This window comes from Anticarsia gemmatalis, chromosome 12, assembly GCF_050436995.1.
Source record: "Anticarsia gemmatalis isolate Benzon Research Colony breed Stoneville strain chromosome 12, ilAntGemm2 primary, whole genome shotgun sequence".
In the NCBI taxonomy this organism is placed as follows: Eukaryota; Metazoa; Arthropoda; class Insecta; order Lepidoptera; family Erebidae; genus Anticarsia; species Anticarsia gemmatalis.
In genome coordinates this window covers 7,453,413-7,473,980 of record NC_134756.1, presented here as the reverse complement: position 1 = coordinate 7,473,980, position 20,568 = coordinate 7,453,413, and the positions used below count along the sequence as shown (strand labels likewise).

Sequence of the window (20,568 nt, the reverse complement as noted above, 5' to 3'; positions counted from 1 at the left end):
ACAATTTAAATGTATCCAGATATCATCGATAATATCAATTCAAAAGCTTTTAATATTCAAAATCTAATAAAACCGTTGTAATCGATACCGAATCATAAAATAGACTATTAAAAGCATTGACCAACAACAAAAAATAAGGCAAATAAAGCGATACATCGATGCTTCTTGATTTCTCGGCGCTTAATACAAAACTGGTTTGCATATCGATGTTTAAACGTTTTATATGCGACGTTATTTCGATGAAGGTATTACGTGATCCCGTTTGAAGCATTTTATTGAATATCGGAAACGTATTTGGGGTTGAAATGAGATCTTTTCGTATTGTTTTTAGACGCTCTTTATCTCCCCGAGTTTGACAGTGATTTATTTTGTGTCTCTTTGATGCTACAATCACATTATTGCTCAATATAGTTTCTTTGACGTGTGCATCACCAATATCGATGTTAGTAAAACGCTGAACTGTCTATTTTCACGCTAAATATATTCAAATTGCTTTATATTTCGCTTGCGGCAGGTATGGTTGCATAATATCTAAAAGTGATAAAAGTTTTTAGCATTTTTGACGCGGTTTATTAACCGATAGTATTCCATTAGAACCAAGAAATTTCATTAACCTTATACAAAAGTTTGAAGATAAAACTTTGGTGATTTAGGATACTGTCACCTTGTAAATTTTTCGAGTCATAGCAATCGCTAATAGCAGTCTGCTAAGTGGCTATTATCAAGAATTCTCATTTGACAAAGACCATTATCATCTACGACCTGCGACAAGCCGTTACATTATAACTGTAATACATCGCACAAACTCAATAACTCTCTATTACTTCAAATTACACGAAATTACAACGTCACCTTACACATATTGCCTTCATTACAGCAGCTCCGTAAGTCGTAGTAAAACACGTATTACTTCTAATCTCACTAATTAACTTGCGTAGACGTCCACAGCAAATAAGAGAAGCTATTTAGTTGTTATTGTGCGACAGACAATAATACTAAGTTGTGTAAAAGACGTTAATCATCCCAGCCAGGCTACCCCAGGGAGCTCTTTACACAGATTTCGTCCTTCATTTCCTTGGGAACATTTACTCTTTCCGACTCCTCAGTAAGTCTCATGTTATCAGACAATGACGTTTCTGCCAGAAATGATAAAACGTTTCTCGTCTAAGTATATTAAGTGAAAAAATAAATTGTTTTTTTTTCGGTTTTAATTTAGAGGAAGAATTATTATTCTTATCTTCGCGCTCGTTTTCCCTTAAGGATAGGATACCAAATCCTTAATATTTCTTTGTCTTTGTGTGGGTTGCAGTTCAATGCATACCTAATTGTAAGGAAAATACTCCGCAGAATAATAAATGGATTACGAATATTACTTGATTCTTCAAAAGAGTTCGTAGGCCTTAGCCTACTATCAAATATACCTATTTTTAACATTTAACTATTACTTAGGCCGTATTTGCGTGGGATAAACACTTACTCGGAAGATCCTTTTGTACGTCATGATTTATAATATTAGCTTACGCCTACATTTTGATATGTTGGATCGAATTAAAAGGTTTTTATCTCACAAATGACGTTTTTCTTCAATATTATTTTCGTCTTAATTTGACAGTACCAGCTGCTGTTAAGAGGTATCAGTTACGATCCGGCCTGACGTCATAGATACATATTTTTAACACTTCTACGCTGCGCAACGAGAAGAAAATCGTTTCATATATGGTTTTTACAATCATATCAGATAAGTTAGAACAAAGTGGTCATTAAAGTATCAGCAATTAATTGTAAGAAGTGCTAAATATTAAGTCGGGGAAAAAGTCTAGTATGTATAAACTTGTATTATAATAAAATCTTTTCTATACACAAAAAAGCTCGATATTTGGGTACCTTACGAGCTCACTGAAAGAAACCTTATGAACCGTGTACTCATTTGTGATTCTTGAAGCTAAAGAGATTTTTTATTGACTTCAAAAAAAGGAGGAGGTTCTCAATTCGTCGCGATATTTTATTACAAGTGCATACATACTATAATGCGAAAAGATTTTTTCCCCGACCTAATATTTTGTTAAAAACTACATATTCTATCTCTATCAAGTAGTTGTCATCATGCCGCGTCAAACCGTCCACAGCATAAAATTTAAGCCAATATTTTTCATCGCGTATAGTTTTGTTGTAGGCGCAGTCCATTTGACTAGTTAGTTACTGCAGTTACGGTCATGTCACTGTCGTCAATCGAGCATGGAGCGCGCGTCATTTGTTTTAGTGTCACAAATCGACGCCGCCGTACAAGGACCCTCGGTAAACAAAAACAGAGTGTTTCTAAACAAAAATTCTGTGTATTTTCCAAATAGGAAAAGTATTGAATGACTGTTGTCTTTTTTATGGTGAAATATTTTCATAAAAATAAATTGTAAGAAATGTTATGAATACAATGAATTTCAATTTTAATATGATACTTTTTTAATGTCGTGCTTACAAAATGAACAATATTTGCTTCTATTTTGTGCACGTAAAGATGTCAGTCTAAAACAATAGATACAAAATAAAGTAATTACTAAACTTCGGTCGCAAACATCAAATCAACGTTCTTACACTACGTTTACTACTAAAGTGTAACTTTGTATTCATAGCGAGTGTCCAAATTAAGGCGAGCAGAAGTGAAGTGGCCGTATCTTTTACGCGAACACTCAATATCAACTTAAAACAATGTAAGCAAAATGTGAAAGCGAAGCATGAAATTGCCCAGAACAGTACAAATGTAATTAAACTTAACCGTTAAACTCAGGCATTGTCGTAAAAGTTAAGTAAAAGCCCACAGAATCTTTGTTAGATTTACGTTTTATGATTCGCAAAAGAAAGGAGCCGAGAATAATTTAATAATGCTAAGTAATGATAAAATTAACGGTATCAAGATTTCTTCTTTCGAAGCAACGGCCGAAATTAATAGAAGGTCGATTTGGACGTTCTTGATTTGTTCTAATATTAAATATCAAAAGATGTAAAACATTAATATAAGTCATTAGAATTAAAAGCATTAGCAGACTTGATTACATCTTCGCAAAAGTCGGTCCTCAAACGTAAATTTAAACCTGAAAAGAGATACTTGAAATACCAGTTTTATCGAAAGACATGCTAAAGTTAGAGCACTAAACAATATTGTCTCGCAATATTTTGGAGGCAATATCGTGTACAAGGGAGCAGCCTGTATCTCGGATGCGGGCAGCATAAAACGGCGTGCCGTGTCCGGCATGAGTCCCGGCCATTCGTCGCCGACATGTTACCATCTATACTTTTAATTGGCAGCCGTAGATCTACCGCTGCAGGCGCCAGACATGCTGATGTGTGGGACAAGTTCATACGGGGCTGTGCATCATCGTGATGCATGTGGCTTTGTTCTATACGAAGATATGGGTCATATGGCTTGCGGCACTGTTCGGATGTATGGAACAGCCCACAAAATGACAATGCGGTTGTGTATTTGTCATAGTCAACGTTGTTTTGTGATGTTTCAAAACTTGGTACTCACTTCTCGTTTGTAGCAAAGGTATTTATTGTATGTGACACAATTCTAAATCGGTTAACAGAAATGTGTCATGTACCTTTGTCGTTGTAAATTTATACAAAGTTTTGTTTAAAATACAGTTTTATATTCGTTTAATATTATTGTAAACAGAAGAATCATAATGAGTAATTTTGGACAGTCCATGCCAATATTGCATCAAAATGATTAATGGCAAAATTCGGTGCTAGAAAATAGATCATACTTTTACGACCTGGGTGTTAAAATTAATCATTTTCAGAGCGACAGCGTATCTTTTTAAAATAGTAACATCTAATATAAAAAGAGATCAAAAAAAATTATATATTAAATAGACGAACACGCTCTATTAAAAGATTTTCCCCTGGACCACACGCCACTGCGGTTCTCTGTTCGAAATTGGGCGTATTTGATTCGTTTTGTAACGGTCCGAGTGAGCGGCCATTACAATATGCAAGACGAACACGACGATCGCACAATCAAGTTTCTACTTAATGAACTTCCTTTTATCAAGCGCTTTTAAGGCGAGAATTCGGTGCAATTGTTCTGATTGCCATTGCCCTTTTCATCAGACTGGTTTAAGGGACAAGTCCATCAGAATTGGTGCAATATTGAAACACTGATTAGTATGCGAGACGTGCACAATTTACTGACTGCGAAGAAGGACATTCACCACTCGTCCAACAGTACATAAAAACAAATATGCAGTATCAAGCACTCAAGCGCATTTCCACGTTTTTTAATTTGACTGTTTGATGCTCGTAAAACCCATTCAAAACGTTAAGACTAAACAAATGACACCGAATACCTCATGGGCTTGCACTGAAAATGCAATATAAACGCACACATACACACATGAACACACGTACATTGACACGTTGTTTGTTTGTGTAAATCAATAAAGAATTTTATGTGCAAACGTTTTTCTGCTCCTGTAATTACCTGAAACACTGCAAAAAGAATGCGTCTTCGTGTTTTATATGCCGACTGCGAGCTCTTAATTGTACCTTTGTTTCGTGACTTGCTTTCTGAGTTGTTTATAGGTCGGTCTCGTTATTTACTTGATTACTTCTAGTTCTTTATACATTCATATTCGAAAATTACACTCTAAAAATTACTCAAACCAAGTTTTCGGAATCCAACGGCTAAATTGCATGCAAGGTTATATATTTGTTTAGATGCTCACAATTTGGGGTGAAAAATCTGTCATTTACAAACACTGAATAATGAACTGGAACTCTCGAGTTTTAATTATTACCGTGATTTACTGTCAGTGAAAACCCAACAACGAGGAACAATTCCGAATCCATTCAATTATTCAAACTTTTAATTAATATTAATAGGAGCTCTCACTTTCAAAAGAAAGAATACTGAAGGCACAGATAAAAACTCCTTAGAAATCCGCGTTACCCGCAGCTGTGGACTGTAAATTAATGCGAAAACAATAAAGCGTCGCGGCGGCACAGTCCGAAAATAGACAGCCAAGAGCTACGAATAAAAATTAATTCCAAATGGTTATTAGTGCCCGCGAACAAAAGTAGGTTGGATGTTGCCCTGGTGTGGGTGAGCTACTCCGTAATAAACGTCACGACAAGAGAGATAGGAAATTAAACGAAACTAAAGAGAAGTCGGTCGTGCCAACATCTGGGGGAGGAACTTTAGGGGAACTCACGGTTCGGTCTAAAAAAAACTAAATTAAGACTCGCCACCCGATTCTGTTTACACTCTGTGAGCGACAGGTTAGGACCTCCTTTGTTTTTATGTGCATTTCTTCTGATGCAGTTTTCTAAATTAGAAGTGTTTCAAACTAATTTTGTAGGATTTTTTGCTTTCTTTCTAAAAACTGTCGTGAAAGTTCTAATTAGAAACGTAAATTATGTAGTACTGCTGAAATTCATTTACGAAAATAATGGTTATGAGTTGAGTAAAGTATTAGTTTAGGTTTGAAATGGACTTACCTTTAGGCAGGGGCTCAATGACAACTTTGACGGCGTGGACAGCTCCTAATCCTGCGAAGATCCATAGTAGAGCCATTGCGCTCCGTGTTGCACGCATCAACTCGTCCATTTTGGTTCAGTTCAGTCTATGCGTTCCATGTCGCAGACGTAACCTGTGAATAATAGAGAGAAGTTAATGCTCTACTCTCATTGGATCGATTTAGACTTGGCATTTGAGTGATGAATGATATTATGAACCTAGCTCTTTCAAAGTCATTACAAGTTAAAAAGTTACTGATATTATATAGTCGACCAAAAACGCCCAAGAATTTAACTTTTTTAACATAAAGCATACGTGAGGAAAATATTGTTTTCCACTTTGACTTTGTTCACAAACACAAAGCGAACCTAAACCACTTTTACCTCGATCGTATTTTTGACAAATCGAATGATATACGAATGCGAATAGGCAACGAAATAAAACATTATCGCATCAAAGGCGGTATCAGCCACAGTTCAATGTAATATTGACAAGATCCAATCCAACTCGCAAATCCAATCCTTCAACTTTTGAAGTGAGTTCGCCTAATATCTAGCGCCTTTGCATTTATGAATAATAACTGGAAAAAGTTAAACTCACAAATCCTACTCCATCTGAATATTGTACGATTCCAAAGATAACGCGCCAAAGGAAAGCGGATTCTCCCTTTTTTATAAAAAATGCCACGGTGTTTATTCTTCAACGACAAAGTTTGTAAGGTGGATTAAAATTGTTATGAACCTAGATGGAGTTTTATATCTTTGCGGATTTATTACAGAATTTTAGATTAACCTCCTTTGTGTTATGCGAGTTGAATCAATGTTAGGATAGGTAAGAGGATCGCCTACGCGTCTTTGTACAATATTGTACTTGGTCCATCCATCCTCTAGTGGTTTTATAGTTGGAATATTTTATGTAAAATTCGTACTGTGTCCTTGTTATGTTCTGCTTTGATCATGTCATGTAGACGTCTAGTCGGCTACATTTTAACAATGGATTTAGTTGGCCTGGCTTAGGACGTGGGTTTGCAAAATACCTATTTCAAAAGGATTAGGTAAGTGATATTCACGTAAAAAGTACATATCAAAACGTAAGTCACTAGACATAGAATAGTTTTACATGTTTTAACTAAAGCACTGCTCAAATTGCATACTTTGTGTGTGACAAATACAGTTAATTTATAAAACTGAATATTGGCTGGAGTACATACGAAATTGAACGGTCATCATACCATCAACACTTTGTCAAACTTTTATGTCACACGTAGTGTAGCCACGATGAAACGAACGTGTGCAGTTGTAAAGCTTCACAGAACTGTCTGTGCCTCGTTCACACTATCGTTTTCAGGGAAAAGCAATTCAGTATCAGTTTTTTTATTTGAACGCCGTAAACTGAACGCTCTGGTCGTCCTTTCTGTTCAAAGATTTCGATTAACTGTCACGTCGTCTGACGCCATTTTGCCGACGTATGTAAATTAATCCATTTGATATGTGAAACTTAGAGCAGTCCTAATGGATCTATTTGAGAGACTCGGCTTTTTGAAAATACAGGGTAAAAGAAAAAAAAAATCTAAAACGTAGGCGTATTAGATGCCAAACATCAATTAAGTTAAAAAGAAATAATTAAGCATCTAAAAAATAAAATAAATTCGTTAGAAAGCTTTGACCAAGTAACTTACATAAGTAATTTTTTTTACAAAGTAAAATGTTTGACTGTTTTTTTAAACAGGCCTAAGTAAACAGACTCGATTCTAATGAGTCACTCTAACAGCAATGTAAATTTATCTTTCTTTTAGCCATATTTTATCAAAGGTGTATTTGCATTGATGATGACATTACACGAATAGCTTCATTATCTCACAAAGTAGATATTGCTCTCAACAAAAAGCAATTAGGCACTGATTTCAGATGTTCTTTTTACTTTTATTGTGACAGTAAAGAGACAAATAAAATGAAATAACTAATTAAAATAATAATAAACACAAAAGATAATTAAAAAGATTTTTAAAGCTATAAACACAATTGATTAACATTAAGGTTTGGACAATTGCCACTCAAAAGCGTTTGTTTTCCACCAAATCGTATAGTAAACTGACGATTGTTTTGCCGACGAAAATCTTTTTTGGTATCTCTTTTATTTTTACATAAAAATACATTGACGCTACCCATTCAACATTTAAAAAAATTGTCTATTCTATATTACAGATCCCTATAATCATCCAATTATCGATATGATAGATGAAAGGCTTAAATAATAAAAAGACTGAGAAATTACACGATAATATTATTTTTATCCAAAAAATATTGAGTCCCAGTTGCTTCAAATTAAAGAAAACTTCATTACTTTTTAAATTCTGTCAAAAATATGAGCCTTTTAAAAAATCTGATCAACATATCTTATCTTAAAGTCGTGTCATTAAATACTATTACGCAATTTAAATGAAGATTGATATTTATTAAAATTATATTCATATAGTTTTAGAGTTCTTTAAATTAATAATTTAATGCAATAACTTTTTGTATAAAGTGTAGCACTTATGAATAATTGAATTATTTGTAAAATTAAACTAATGTAAATACGTAATTATTTATGCTTTAAGCAGAACAGAGCATATATTTTTTTTCTTAACAATGACATCTCAGTGTATAAGTTAATTTAATTATTTGTTAATTAAACGTTTTATATGACTTTGTGTGCAGTATTTAAATGAAAAATTATAAAATAAAATATATTAAGAAGTTTGTGGTAGAGAACCTGCAAAATATCAGAATCAGACAAACTATTTGTTTTTAATAAGCACACTACACGTTTCACCGTAGTCTAAGCAATCAAAACCTCAAAAATCGGTATTAACTCAACCCTTTGTGCACACGAAACAGAAAGCAAAATTAAGCAAATGCATACATATAGAGACGCAGTAATAATAGATGGTTGTTTGTAATTGTGCTCGAGTAAGCTGCTGTAATTGCAATGTGAATCATTAGTACGACTGAAAGAGAACAACGATACCTCCCACTCTAACACACTAACTAAGCTTTATTCTATATCGTTTAGAAAATAAAATTGCTAGTCGGTTAAGCCTATCTGTAAGCTCTCGATGTTTATCCCACCGGACAGTTTAATCCTATTAATATTAATTTCTTTACTAGCTTTAGTTAAACCGGTGTGTATTGAGCCTATAAAAATGAACGTAGTTTTGTGTTGGATCAATTACAGATCGTGGTTTGAAAAAAGGCTCTAGCGACAGGCATTGAAGGCGAGACTCATCAGTACCAAATTAAGTGTCGTCGTTATTCATTCGCATGGTAAAGGTGCGAGCCACGGCTATACAAGGAGACATTCTAATTACTGCAGTGGGCGTGGCTTCTCGGTCGACACCTGATTAAGGCATCAAAGATTCTGCCGTGAGCCAGTTCGTAATTATTTGGCCTTACCATGACGCCTTTATAGGGCGAAGGGTTATTCAATGCAGCACTCAATCAAGTGGCCCATTAAAAAGTATGCGAATATCGTTTCAATGATCAATTTTGTTTGTTGCTAGGAAAAGTTTTGACGTTTTAACCAGCTTATTAGTCAGTATCATAAAAACAAAATTTATTTAGGTTTTGTTAATTTTTTTTTGACTACAATTCAGAAAAAAATCTAGATGTTATTTTTTTAGAATTACTGGTGGTACCTATATGATTTTATAGATATAATTTAGCGAACATTTAAACCACTCAGTTGGCAAAACCAAATATTTAAAATGCAACAAAAAAGGCACAAAGATGGAACATTAAATATTAATAGCAACTCGTTTTAGCTTGAACGTTCGCCTTAGGTAAACTGTACCGGAGTTTCGTCGTTCGTAGCACCTTGTCCTCTTCAAATCCTATATAATAATGAGACAAGCTCCGGTCCCTTTGAGGAAATTTTTAATGAAACACCCTAGAAAAGTTATAAAAGCCTCGTCTATCTTTTAAAAAGTAATTGAGCCTGGCAGAGAGCCGCTTTTCAAATGATTTGCGGGTTTTGTTTTACAATCATTGCGAAAAGTTAGCAACTTTAAACATTAATTTTGTAATCAGAGTACGAACAAATATTTTGGTTGAAGCAAAAAGTAGACTTGTGCTATTTTCATCAATACAAAAGCTCGATACTAAAGTTACATTTGCTTTTTATTATTTACAACTTCTAAATGTACTTTGATGTGATTAAATGTAATTGGAAAGGTAAAATGTAGGCTTATTTAAGTACGTGCTGTACAAAGCTACATTTTTAAAAGCAAATCCAAATAAGAGTAAGTATAGCTTTGTTTAAATAATTAAGATAATTAAGTATTACTATTTCGAAAATAAGATATTTTAATGCTATTTATGTTTCTGCGTAGCGGTGTCTATTTATAAATCTGAATACAAAACTTTTAATTTTCAAACCACAGTTCGAATTTAATTTCTCACAACGGGTACAAGTTCGCGCTTGGAATTAACGAAATTAGTGAAATTGCTATTAGTGAGGGTGTGAAAAAAATGTAATTATGCCCTTGGCGGGTCATTAACAATAGTTAGAACGCTCGTAGCACTCCGAGAGCGCCGAGTTATTGCCGTGCGAATTGCACTTTATACAATTTTTATAAAATCTTTTTCAAAAACCTGTTGTCGCGATGTGTAGTATCCATTGTTCGAGGCGTAAGGATTGTTACTACGCCTGTTATTTTGTTTAAAGTCATGTTTGTTAGACGTATTTTTTTATTTCGATCCTCGACCTAGTGAAAACGAATTCGAACCGTTTAAGCTTTAATCCTACGTTGCGTCTACTTAGTTTTTCTTTTTAGTTTTTAAGGTGATAAATGGATCGCTAATTATCAGAAAGTAGCCGACCAAAATTACAATCGTCAATTTCTTTAAGAGCAGTCTACCGTAGGATTCATCAGTGCTAATAGAGGGTTGTACAAAATGGGGGAGATTTGATACGTCAATTTTCTTTATCAAATTATGTCATTCCTTTTATTGACATACATTTCATGCTATCAAGATTTGTGTAATCGTTACAACAACAATGCTGGCAACAATTCAAGATAATCAGCCTCATGATTTACCATTAAATGCAAGGACGACGAGTTCCTTTGTCAACTTATTGACGCCATAAAAGTGAAGCTTTAACGATAGCCGACAGCGCCTTATTCTCGGCAAATAATCGAACGACGGCTTACTACCAGATAGTCTGTTGAAGACAAAAGAATATTTTCTAGCCTATTATCAAAATTATAGACGGTCGGGAGTAAGGAAGACAATGCTGGCTTCTCTCCGTCTTGTTTTAATTGCCGCGTCCCCAGAGCTGTATTGCATTTTATGAACGGAATATTACCAGGGTATAAGCGTGTTATTGTTCTAAGCTCTTATGAATATGTGTTTTAAAATATGAGTTTACTAATTAACTGAACTATTATTTATTCTGGTTTACGAGTTTCATTATGTAGTGCATCCACAAAGGTAGTGGGAACGATGTGGGTGCACGTGGCGCCGACATGGCCCTTTGTACAAAGAAATCCAGTGGGCCTGACGCCGGCGCCGGCAACAAAGTGGTTTCATGCGGACATACGTAGTAAGCAACAGAGAAAATTGAATTAGACTGACTGCAGCTACACTTCTAATACTGTTTCAGATTTTTGTTTAAAATGAACATTTTATGTTTTCGCTAGTTTTATGCAAGTTAATGCAGTTGTTTTAAGTTTTATCTTAATACTTTGTTGTGCAAAGGAATGTTTATAAAATAAAACTGTGCTGTGGTTATTTTATTCTGTTAAAGACATAGAAGAACAAGTTTGTTTACTATCCACTTAGTGTGTTTCGCTACTTTTATTTTGAGAGCTATGAAGCCTTTTTCGTACTCCAACCTTCTCAATAATAATCTTCAAATAAAAATAAAATAATCATTGTAAGAACGACTGGGTATTAACACTCGATATTTATTTTTATACGAACGCGCTACGTTCCAATAATGCAGATTTCTTTCCACCGACATATTTTGCCGTCCATAAACCGATACCGTGCAGGAAAAGCTGATAAACGTATAAACGGATTAATATGAAATATTGGCGAAAAGCAACATAAGTGAGAGGAAATATTGGCCGTTAGCTTCCTTTGGGGAAATCCGAACAAATTTAACGTTGTGGTTATACAACAACGAGGAATTATTATTTCGCTTCGGTTTATTTATATGTAATATGATTTTCTTTATGTGGCAATCACTGATTACCACGAGTTGGTACGTAAAGCGCTGCGAGCATATAAAAAGTGTATTGCTTAAATTCGATTTGGTATTTTAATAAACAAAAAAATTAGACTTATACCCTGAGATTTTTTTGAGACGTAATTGTAAGAAAAGAGCATTTTTTTTCAAAAGTATAACCGCAAAAAGTGCCCTTTACCGACGATTTCAAATCATCACCTTTATTTTTGTAGCAAAACAAACAAGGTAAAACGCGACATTAAATACAAAATTTTCAAAAGATTTCGCGTGGGAGTTCTGTGATGAGAGTAAACATAATATTTAGAATTATATTCCACAAGTTCACGACATTTATAACTAAGTTCTATAAATAAATTTGTTTTATAAACCAAATGAATGTGTAGATACATAATTATGATGCTTGTTACTATACGAGATTTAAGAAGTTTTGTGCCTAGGCTTCAAAAAAGGACGTGGGTTTCATTCTCAAAATATAGAAATTTTGAATAATCAACAGCAACAATCGCATTAATAGCCAATCTACAAACTAAAGAAAAATATTTGAAAGTAGAAATGCTCTTCAAAAAAAAACAACATTTAATTTAAATCAATTATTCGAACCTACAAATTCTTCCATAGGCCATAAAAAAAAACATTTACGTGACGGTTTTTAATCTACCGCAGAATTCGCCCCAATACAAAATATATCAGGTTTTAAGAAATACGGGTTACCGTGGTGCATTTCAACGATGGCCCCCATAATTTATGGACTATTACTGGGTTTAATCCTGCCACGTTACTATTGCATATGATTTTGAGACTTCCTAAATCACCCCAACTTCACCCCTGGGGGTTGTAAGAGGCTAAGGGATAATTTTGAGGGAATGATCTGCAACATTTACTTAGGAGCGTAATAGCTGAGTATAATCTTAAATTTCAAGAACTTTTGAAAATCACAGACGTATGCAGAATTGTTATTCATACTCCTTTTTTTAAGAGGAAAATAATATAAAAGTAATTTCGTTTAAGACTACCTTCAGTATCTACAATGAATTATGGATAGGGTCACAAATAAAGATCTCCTCTGTCTATCTAACTTTAAATTTTTATATCAAAGTTATATTTCGTAAACAAAATAAACAATAAATATTTACCGTTTGCTCTCACCGGAAACAACGTCATTGAATACGCCGCAGTATTTAAAATTCAATAACAAAATATGCATCTGAAGCTTGTAAAGCGAACGCGAGAAGGCACCGCGAGGCCCGCCGTGACAGCATCAAGTTACATCTTTGGCGCAACATTGCCATTCCGCAACGATACCGTCAACTCTGCCAGACTACCAGATAACAGCATGCCAGGCACAAAAGAAACCAACCAGATAAAACTCGACATTGCAGACTGCACTTCTAATATTTCTACCTTTTAATTTGCTTCTGTCGTGCTACGCCCCTCAATCGTTTTTTGTTTTCCACTTTCAATTAAAAACACTCTTTCGAGTCCCAATTCTACATTTAAAAAGTTTTCTTCTTTTACTCAAGATGTGGTTTCGACATGATTTCGATTATTAATTGACAGCAACTTTATTGATTGTTTCAATAGTGATTATGCTGTAATTATTCCGTTAATTTGAAGTGATTACACTTTGACGTCAATCACAAGTACAACCTCGTACGAAGTTGACGTAAAATAATTATATTTAGACATGCTGTCAATTACACATTGTTGGTTTATCAAAGTGCTTTCAATAACTAATAAAGAACTAATTAAGTTTTTGAAGTGAGCAGACCCAGTTTAAAGCTTACAACTGACGTTAATTTACTGTATCACTTTTCTTTGATCTAAAAGTAAAGTTAGTCACAGTAAAATTCATTTCATTATATTAACGCAACATAGTCATTGTACAGACGTACTTACTTTCTTTCATTTTATTTCTATTATGCAACAGTTGCAAAGTATTCAACACAGCCGAGAGCAAAGCATGGTTACATACTTGTACCTCTATGTATCTGTAGCTATGCACGGTGAAAATAAGCAGCGAATTTTCACACCCTCGCTTTTAATGGTCTGGTTAGCAATACTGACAGCAAAAAAAGTCCGACTGATAAATGTGCAAACAAAAAGTAAAAAAGCACCAAACGCGCTTTAGTACTTACAGTTTATCTGAATTAAGTTGACAGTCGTAACAAGTATTTTCCCCGAAAATGTCCTACAGGTTTCCAAGAAGATTTACGAAAAGATTCTTAGTTCCCGCAAATATGTAGTGCGAAACTCGTATAACGTTTATTACGGGCCATCAATATAGAATCCAATCACGGAGGTAAACATTTTTTCCAACGGTACGGTCTAATTTCGCGAGCCACCTCCTCCGACACGGCGCCTCTCACAATCCACAAAGTAGCGAAAGTGGCGCAAAGTGCTCACCGCGCCGCGCAGACAATCCGACCCACCCATTGTTGTCTTTGATTTAGCCACCGCGGAGCACTGCACCTAACCCACTCCGTATTGCACACGCAGATGAACCAACCTTACATAATGCTCATCACAACACAGCCACCGCCAGTATCATCCCTATTCAAAGAGGCTAAGAACAATGTCCCTTAGTAATCACCCATCCGCTTAAAATTAATAAAAAAAATCCAAATTCCCAATGGTCCAAAATCACTCGAGATTAAACGACAAAAACGCCGGGACATTTTCATTTCATCACGTCGTTCATATTAACTTAGAGAGCTACCTAAATATGCACGCAATTTTCATCCATTCCATTCCTAATGACTTTCACTGACACGGCGCAAAACCCCTCATTTTACACTTTGACGCGTTCACTTACGCCTAGTCCTGTCGCGATGACATTTTCCAATGGAAGCTAAAATAAAACGAGAACAGAAATGTAATTTTTGTTCTCATAAATAAAGTCTATATTCCAATGGAGAAAAGTGTCGAGCGGGGTGACTTTTGTCTATTCTGGGTCTTCAAGGATAAAGTATAATTTGTGCCGGAAATAATACAGCCCAAGTCGACTGAATCACTATCAAAACTGAACCGTGTTTTTTCTGCGGTACGGTTGTGTATAGTTTGATAGTTTGGGATAGTTGTGGTTGTGGTAGTTTGGTAGTTTTCGCTGTCGGATCGTTTTGTCTATCGGTAATATGAGACTCGGTTCGCACCTCTGAACAACAGAGCCTTCCTTTTTTCACACTTTATGAAAATACGTCTCTATAGGCGGCAGCGTGCGTACCCGTGGTGTTAGGTTACGTATTATTCGTTTTAGTATAGCGTGACAGTAAAAGTAAACGTTATTCATTAAACTTTCATCTCTGAGTTACGAAGTTACGCGCTTGTTTAGAAGTTGTCTGGATATAGACAGTGACGTTACACTTACTCGTGAAATATTTTGAAACTTTCTGTAGCACTTTATGAAATCTACCGGCAACTCCAATTTCCCAGCATATTTCTATAAAATAATAATGAAGCTAGTCAGGAATACCTGACGGTGACCAATATTCGACGTGCGGCCATTGCGTGCTTCACATTCCCCGTCCAAGTATGAAATGTGGAGTTGGAGAGACACCGGCTTATGTGACCATCCATTATTACGAGGAAATTCTAAAACTAGCCGTCACGTTATCGATAAAACTTCATTTGTGCGGAATAATGAAAATTCCTATCCTATAGTTTTTTTTCTATTGTGAATCATAGAATCAAGGGTTTAAAACCTATTTTATTTGAACTACACGAATAACCAAATTCAAACGCCAAAAAGTTATACCTAGGGAATCATAATACAGCGGTTTCAGACAAATAAATTATCTTCTTTGCTAGGTTTGTTACTAAACTTATTAATACAATAAAATTTAACAAAATTAAAATTTTCAATGGAAGGATTTAATTGTAGAAAATTATATTCATTTCGAACAATACTTGTATTTTACGATATTAATTCAGAGACCACGCTCCGGTTAAACCACTAGATTTTAAGAGGATTACCACACGTGGCTAATTCAAAATTGTAATATGGAATGATGGCCCAATTCCGACCCCGTTTTACGGCAAGGGTGGTACGGTAAAAAGCAGCGTCGCCCGAGGTGATGCCTGTCATGTGGGAGACATTCCCCTTTCCCGGGTTTCTCTCTTGTACAACATGCTTTCACACTTTTGGGCATCCGAAACGGCAGGGGAAAAAGTCGGCCTATGAGAAAACTTTATGAATTCAACAAATGTTTATTGTACTGAGAAAATATTTCATTTGGAGTGGCTGATGTTGTATTGTACGTACCTAGACTGACCGCGTCTAATGGGTTCAGGGTTTTGTTTGGCTCTAAAGGATTTTCGTTTCAAGCTCCTTTATGTACTTTTTTGTGTGAGGTAAAATGAAAAACATTTTTACTTAAATTTGTACAAAAGTTTTATAATCTATAATAAGCATCAATAGACCCATTTCTAGTCTTATAAAACTAAAAATACCCAAAGCTAAAAACATCTTTTAATATGAAATGATTTGTTATTGTTTTATTTCGTTACAGCAAAATAGTTTACTTACATACTTATTGAACAATTTGAACTGACATTCATCTCTTTACCCTCTAAAATGTTAGTTGCCGGGCAACGGTATGCACGTTTGACCATCCCTCGCTAATCGTAATTAGTGCAAAAGTCCCCTCCGACTGAGTACACATTGCTAATTAGGGAGGTACTAACATACAGATTTTTGTTTACTATCTGACCAGTTCCAGATTCTAAATAAACGCTATGTTTTAATGCATTTTTTAGGTGAAAAAAATTATTTGTTGACTCAAAATTATTGTGAACTTAAATAATATGATGGTGATGTGTACAAAAAGAATCAGTTCTAGGTTTATAGCATTCAATATTTTTATCGACATAAATTGTATTGTTATTTGTCATTGTATTTACACAGTCTGAACAGAAGCTTTTAGGCTATGAATTGTGAAACCTCTTGATACAGTATATATTATTTTATTATCATAAAAGTTTGTGATACGTAAGCGCGAACAATACAAGTATTTTGTCGATATACACACGAAAAGTATATAAAAACTCTTAGCTAGATAAGCAGAGAAAACCAGACATTATTGCCTCTAGAAATAAAAGAAAAATATTCTTCCTTTATGTAAAATTGTTACAATGTGGTAGATGCCAGCAAAATATTTTTTGCTACGCTCTTGAGAAATCATACGAGATATAGCAGGATGTGCACACACTGTGAAATAAGCTTTTTCTTTTCCAAAATATGTTTTCATATTGCATTGTTATTATTCATTTTATCGCCTCTTTGGATTAATGGTAGCATGAAATGAGTAATGCTGCTGGGGACAAATCCCAGGTGGGATAAAGTGCGATGGGAACTTGCTGTTGAAAAAAATATTGATTCATTTTGGTCGGTAAATGATTCGTCCCTACATTACGCCTCGGGCGCTGAGTGGCAAACTATGTAATGTGTTTTAAAGTGCATAAAGGTGCATTGCATAGTAGACATGAACATGACAATGGTCTACCCTTTGGGAATTTAACCCTTAAATATTTAATACTGAGTTTTATGCGTACGTTTTTACATAAAAAAATATTAACATTTCGACAGTCACTTACTTTATGTTCGTCTGCTAAGATGCTGCCAGTATTTTTAATAAATAGGCGTAAAATTAGGTAAGGTTTAAATCTTAAGGTCTCGAGGTCAATGAACTCGATCACTTCGCACTTAATCGTAAGAATAAAACTAACAAATTTACAAGATATTTACAACAATATGAATACTTGTGTACAGAGGATTAATTAATCAAATTGAATTTCTTCGTTCTTTGAATAATAACTCAGCCAGTCATTCCACGTGGAAACATAAATTTCAGTGGTTGTTTACGAATTCAGTGTATAATTAATTAAAAGTAATAGAGACTGAATGTTTGAACAATTAGGTTACTTAATTCAGTTTGGGGTTATAGTAGTTACTTTTAAAAACAAATGTATTACACCGAATAGAAAATATAAAAGTTTGACATAATATCAAAATGGCAAATTAATGGTCCATTTTTATGGTTCAAAGGGTCTTTTGAAACAAGTAAATTTACATAATATTTAGGTTATAATAATAAATTTAACCCATTACTGTCCCACTGCTGGGCAAGGGTCTCCTCCCGTAATGAGGAAGGGGTTAGGCCTTGAGTCCACCACGCTGGCCAAGTGCGGGTTGGGGACTTTGCATGCCCTCAATAAATGTATTAAACAAATTTTAGGCATGCAAGGTTTCCTCACGATGTTTTCCTTCACCGTTGGAGCATGTGACAATTATTTCTAATACACACATAACTTCGAAAAGTCATTGGTGTGTTGCCTTGGGTTCGAACCTGCGACCACTTGCGTGGGAGGTGTCAACTTATACCACTCGGCTATCACTGCTCAATATTTAGGTTACGAAAGTAAAATACTTCGACGGTGAGTCATAGAAGAAATGTACTAACGTAATAATATATTATATCCTTTTCCCTTGTATCCAATCTCGTGCACCATGAGTCATGAGGCAACTTTTGGTACAAGACTTTCCTCCTCCGAAACAACGCTGATTAGACAGTTCAAGATTGGTTCAGATGTAGCTATAAATCTCAGATAAACTTTTACGAAACTTACTTTTAAGATTTGTATAAAATGATTGGTACTATGACGGGTTTTTTGTATCTAACAGACTAACACGTGTGTGATGCGTCACAACTACTCACAACCCTAACTTTCAGAATGCGCACTTCAAAACAACAACGAAATAGAATAGGTCCGAGAATTCAAGTAATCCCATTAATCATCTTTGAAATTCAATACATTGACACGTTACCGTGCGCAGAGAGTGGGGTCGGCCGTTATCGGCATTCCATGGATTTTATGATGTTTCAGTTTGTATAGAGAGTCATGGGAGGCGGGATAGTTGGAATATCACTTAGGTATTCGAATATGCAGATCGACAATCGGTATGCCGTCTCCGCGTCTCACTATTGACTATTGTACACACCTCAGTTTGTTAGCATTCCAGATACGATGTTTATTTAGCTTGGCGCATGAATTATGCATAATCAGTACAAACTGTTACACATTCCGTCCTAATACAAATATATTGACAAATATTTGTCGACTTTCACGAGCCCTTGCAATGAACTTTGATTGGAATAATTGGATACAAGCTAAGGTCATAGAAAATGTATGCAAATGATGCCAATTATTCTAGTAAACAAATTAATTTACATTGTCTACTGAGTAATATGGGTGCTATAATTAAACTGTGTTACGATATCTGATGAAGTGGAGTCCAAATTGGATGTAATTGATATGCGTCATGTACATACATTTGTTATTAAATTAATCCTTTAAAACTGTTGCAAAGGGCGCGGTAGTTTTCCTCGAATATTGCTATTTACATAGTTATTTCATATGGTCGACTAGTTGTACATGTCCAATTGCCCTATATCGGGAATTAAATGATTATTACTGAACATTATAGTGTTTTTCGAATAAAGATTAACGTATTTATTTAATTAAATATTACTCAACTTGCTAGTACGAAAGCTAATGAATAAATCTAGGTTATTAATATTAGATTCTCAACTCTCCACATTTTAGCCTCTTCTAGCAAAACGATGTTGCTGTCTGAAGTTTATTCATTATACATATTTGAATTATTTATTTGTTTTAAAAATTTTAACCATCAGAATATGTACTATTTATTTATTGGAACAATTTATTAATCTAGTTAATAGCACACGTCAAAGGCATTCGCTAAACTATAAGTTCTTATTTTTACTTGATTAATTAGAAATTATATAACAATACTCATATAGCTTTGTAAAATGCTGTAACTAAAATACAGATGGAATTTAACTATTGTACATATAATCAATACAAAAGTTTTATATTTATTTAAGCCGATACCAGACTGTCTTAGCTGACTTTTATTTGATTAAAACAAAATTTATTCACTGCAAGTAATAAAAATCAGAATCTATTTCTTCGTGGATGTTTTAGGGGTGCTAGTGAAGGAAAAATCTAATATAATAATATGCAGTTCAAAGGAAAAACCGAGAAGGAATAGTAATACTTTCGAGTACTTTATGGATTTATGCGTCGCATTTTTAAGGCGACAAAACGTGACCGGCATCTTTGAAGGGCCATTGTTCGGTTTCAGGCAGTAGACCAGAGAGTTTTATAAGTTTTTTCTTCTACATAAAAGCGAATTCACTTATTTGAGTTATTGCTACGTAATAAATTCGGAGTGGGGAGCTAACAAAAGAAGATAACAATGAGTAAAACCTTCCGTTTGTTGATTAAGTGACTTGTAAGCTTCTAAACGGTTGTATGAATGAGTTCGTAATCAATGTAGCGTATAAAAAAATGGGCGGGTAAATATTTTGTCTCATAATTTGTTCGGGTTATATTTTTGGACAAAAATTCGGTTTTAATTTTGTATCTTTATGGAGTACTGCTTTAGGTAAAATTACTTGAGCACGGAAATGTCTTCATATTGCTTTCCTTACGTGAAAAAGTCAATACTTTTCAAATACACAAACATACATAGCCGACCAATGTTGTAAAGTACCATTGTAAAGTAATCGAAACAATATTACGTTAATATGTTAGTGTTCCACGAACTATACAAACGAGCTACTGTAGTCCAAACCTTTCCCTTTTAATCTTTCATTCATTCGGTTTTAAATTGGTCCGAATAGTGAATTAGGTAAATCCATCTCGGTCTAAACACTAGGTGGTGGAGCACTGGGCTTGAAACGTACATAATTTATCCCTTTTAATCCGATTGCCCTTTAATTCAATTAGGAATTTACGCTCCTGAT

At 34.6% G+C, this 20,568-nt stretch overlaps 1 protein-coding gene across 2 annotated transcripts in view; it reads right to left on the bottom strand.

Moving 5' to 3' along the window:
- The window catches only part of LOC142977030 (semaphorin-2A-like), a 341,213-nt gene that overhangs the window by 153,057 nt on the left and 167,588 nt on the right, over positions 1-20,568 (bottom strand). For both annotated transcript variants that reach the window (XM_076120703.1, XM_076120702.1), the window contains one exon: positions 5,494-5,645. In XM_076120703.1, coding sequence (XP_075976818.1) covers positions 5,494-5,602 — 109 coding nt within the window. In that variant the 5' untranslated portion in view covers positions 5,603-5,645. The remainder of the gene's footprint in view (positions 1-5,493; positions 5,646-20,568) is intronic.